This window comes from Macadamia integrifolia, unplaced genomic scaffold (assembly GCF_013358625.1).
Source record: "Macadamia integrifolia cultivar HAES 741 unplaced genomic scaffold, SCU_Mint_v3 scaffold2455, whole genome shotgun sequence".
In the NCBI taxonomy this organism is placed as follows: Eukaryota; Viridiplantae; Streptophyta; class Magnoliopsida; order Proteales; family Proteaceae; genus Macadamia; species Macadamia integrifolia.
Window position 1 is genome coordinate 60,854 of NW_024868728.1, and position 3,794 is coordinate 64,647.

The following is a 3,794-nucleotide window of genomic DNA, read 5'->3' on the forward strand; positions in this document are numbered from 1 at the left end:
GACTAGGTGATCATATGTGCAACGGATCCAAATTCCTCTCAACCTCATTGTCCTTTTTTTTGCTAAAGATCATCAAAGAATGTTATTTAAGAAAAAAATGGATGCAATACATCAAAGATCCAAAGCAGAACATATATTTAGATTGCAGTCCACCTTTGACATGGCGATCAGGAGACTAACAAACTAAATAAGCTTAAGAAAGAACAAAATAATACTCAAATGAATCTATATCTCGGGCGGTCCTAAGCATCCCAAGCAATATTCTCCACAAAAAAAAGAGGCGCAAACCAAATCATTGAAATTCTCCTTGCCACAACATGTTTATCTAGAACATCCACTACCATGGTGGTTTGACGGTAAGTATGAGTTATTCTCCAAGAGATTCGATCTAAATACCTTTTACAAGAAAGCTATCGTTGATGGAAACACTATGGTATTTGACCCTTTTGGTACACTAAGTTATTGACTTTGAGTCTCCCGCCACCCAAATCGATTCCAGATTCAAACTCATTGCAATCTTTATTTCAAAAAATGCAAAAAAAACTCTCCCCAAAATTGGAGGCCACCCTCCATAAACTGAAAGCTTCTTAGAGGGATTCCCAAGTGACTTCACAAAACTCCACCAGAACCTAAATGACCTGAATTACCCCAAGAGCACCCATCAAAATTTATTTTGATACATCCATCCTCCTAGCGAAACCATCTCACCTCAATTATTTTCTTGCTGGGCTGAGAAGCATATGTGATTACCAGTTTTCTAGATAAAAGTAAATAAGCCATAGATTTGATTAGAATTGGAACACAAGAGAGAAAAAACCTGAATCTCATTCACCACCGAGTGCACATCTCTGGAAGAATTATCAAATCTGTGATAATTCTTTTCTTATCATAAATGATGAGAAATCAACTTCAATGTCCCCAATCCTACCAGATTGACATTTACACAAAATCCCTTCCCGCATATGCATTGAGAAGGAGCAATGGAAGAATAAATGTTATATATCATCCATAATATTCCAGCACAAACAGCAAGAAGATGGAGAGGAAACTTGACGATCTTGAAGAAAGGATTGAGTTGAAAGAAGACTTTCCTCTGTTTTTCTGCTCTGGGGGCTTATATGATTTTGTTATTATTTTTTTGCTGGCAAGTGAAATTTGTATTCAACTTGGTCCAAAATATATTCCAAAACAAGTTGTGCATGTTCAACGGTTCTAAATTCAAAATTTTGAGAGATAACGATATGGATAGCTTAGTAGGATCACCAATATAGCATGTAACCTATTGCCTTTCCTAGTCATTCCTTGTATCTAACTTACCATGTAAAATTTATCCAAAAAAAAAAAAAAAAAAACCATGTAACAACACATTGTGGATCTCTTTTTATTGAAATGAATACATTGGCAGGAACCCTATTCAGCCCTTACACAATGAAACCAAAGATTACATTATTAAACAAATTAAGAAACAAATACACCTTATGAGCAGAAAAAATAATCAAATCTATACACTTTTTTTTAATGGCTGGTTGTTCCTATTAGCAACGTAGTTAAAAAAAAAAAAAAAAATAATAAAAAAATAAAAAAATAAAAACTATAATAAATCACTGGATATGAACCCAGATCCCCTCACTAGGTATATTTTGATGAACCACGAAAAAAAGATAATACCCAGGAGGTGCCAGGATAGCTGAAATTGGAGTTGTCGCGGAAAAGGCATACGCTGAATTCGAATTCTTCACAAGGGTCACATGCCCGATATTCAGCATCAACAACCTCTGGTTATGGGAGAAAGAGTGTGTATTGAAAGATGGAGCCACCATGGTCACCATTACCGCCGTCGTATTCACCTTAGTACCACTCGACACCGAGAACCGTACTGCCAATCGTTGCCCATATGTAAGCTTAGCATATGACGCCGGGGCGGTGATCGTAGGCCGTAAACTCGAAAATGTCGAATGCAGATACGCAGGAGAGAATGCTTCTAAGCTTAATTCCGTCGGATAAAGAACGCCGGTGAAGTTGTAGTACTGATGGGGATTGCTTCCTCCCACGAGAACTCGACCATCACGTAATAAGACCGCAGTAGAATGGTACATACGTGGAATAGTTGATGGGTTTAGTACTTGGAACCGAGACCCGGTCTGGTTATTTGGTTGATACAAAACCGGGTAGAACACTGGATCTCTTCCCATTTCCCAACCGGCGAGTCCCCTTGAGGCACCATTGATGATCAAGACTTCACCAGTTGGGAGTAAGATCATGTCTCCCATGACTCTAGCCAAGGGCATTGTCTCCATGGTCCATTGTGGATTCGGGTCAGTAATTCGGATCCTGGCACATGTGTTTAAGGCTTCGGTGAAGTTCCCTGAATTGGCCTCACTAGATGAGTCCCATGTTTGTCCTCCACAGATGAGGACCTCTGCTTGCATTGAAGATTGGGATAAGTTCTTTAATGGGAGAAGAACTGAGGAACCCGTGAATGGGTAGGTCCGAGACTGATAATCCGGAACCGCCGGAAAAGTTTTGACGACGGTGTTGCTGGTGTAGTTGAACAAGATTGCTTCATTGTAGGCAAAGATGAATAGGTTGCCATCCACATTTAGGTGAACAAAAGGGTAGAGGTTACTGGTTTGTTCTAGAAAGGTTAAGTTGAATACAGTACTGGTGGTTGCGGTTTTTGGGTAGAACTCGTAATTGTTCTCTTGGCCGCCAATGATGATCATCTGTCCATTTGGTAGTATTTGATTGGTGGCATACCAACGATGTTGATTGAGTCCATCAGAAATCTCTTTCCAATCACAAGTATCACACGGCTGGAAAAGCCTGACAGCACGGTCACCATCATTGAATCCACCGGTTTGGATTAGGGTTCCGTTGACAGAGACGGCACCGGATGAGCACCAAGTATCGGTTTGAAGCATAAGGGCTCGTACAGAATTGTTAGCTACATTATACTCAGCGGAGTGAGCAGTGCAGTCATATTTGAGAGTAATATCACTGGAGTCATTCCGGCATTTCCCATCAGGCAACGAGAGATTGGAAGCTCCGGTATCAGTGCGGTCGAAGACGACGGCGCGATCGTTGTTGAGCAGCTGCATGTGCATGGCTGATATGCCAATACTTTTCTGGACGAGGTCCCATGAGCCTTGTGGAGCTACTGATGTAAGGGAACTGAGAATGAGAAAGAAAGAGAAACAAAGAATGTGAGAAAGAGCCATTAAGGTTTAGGTTCAAGAAGAAGAAGAAGAAGAAGAAAGAAGGGTTGATGAGGGTTTGTATATGGGTTGGCTCTTTAAATACTATTTAAGAGGAAAGAAAGAAAAACAAGGCTGGGAGTTGAAAGCTGTCGACTTGAATCCTTATAGCCTTGCAGGGTTCCTTCTGTATGTTAATTAATGATTAGTTCATCCCTCCCTCTTTCTTTAACCTTACAAGAAAGATGGTTTTGTTATGATACTCAACAAACTTATGTTCTAACAACCCTAGCTCTCACTCTTTATAAAATAATGTTCATCTAGCATCTCGTGCGGGATCTCATTAGCCATTGGTTACCTCAAAGGTCAAAACTTGGATATGAATTTGTTCGTTACTTAATAAAAATTCTATTTTTTCTTTTTTTTAAATAGGATAAAATTATTTGGAACAAAGTCTCTGCTCAAAGAGTCTCAAACTTTTCTATTTTTTCCTCTTCTGCCTACAAGAGAATCTCAATCCAAATTATTTTTTCTAACAAATTTATGCTTTTCTAACAACTTAATGGATGAGGCCGGCTTCTTTGCTGGCTCCTTCCAAGC

The 3,794-nt window shown here is 39.6% G+C and overlaps 1 protein-coding gene across 1 annotated transcript; it reads right to left on the reverse strand.

Moving 5' to 3' along the window:
* Positions 1-1,492: 1,492 nt before the first annotated feature.
* On the reverse strand, positions 1,493-3,415 carry LOC122066543 (aldehyde oxidase GLOX-like). The gene has a single exon (XM_042630362.1). The coding sequence runs from the start codon at positions 3,216-3,218 to the stop codon at positions 1,602-1,604; it is 1,617 nt and encodes a 538-aa protein (XP_042486296.1). The 5' UTR covers positions 3,219-3,415; the 3' UTR covers positions 1,493-1,601.
* Positions 3,416-3,794: the final 379 nt, after the last annotated feature.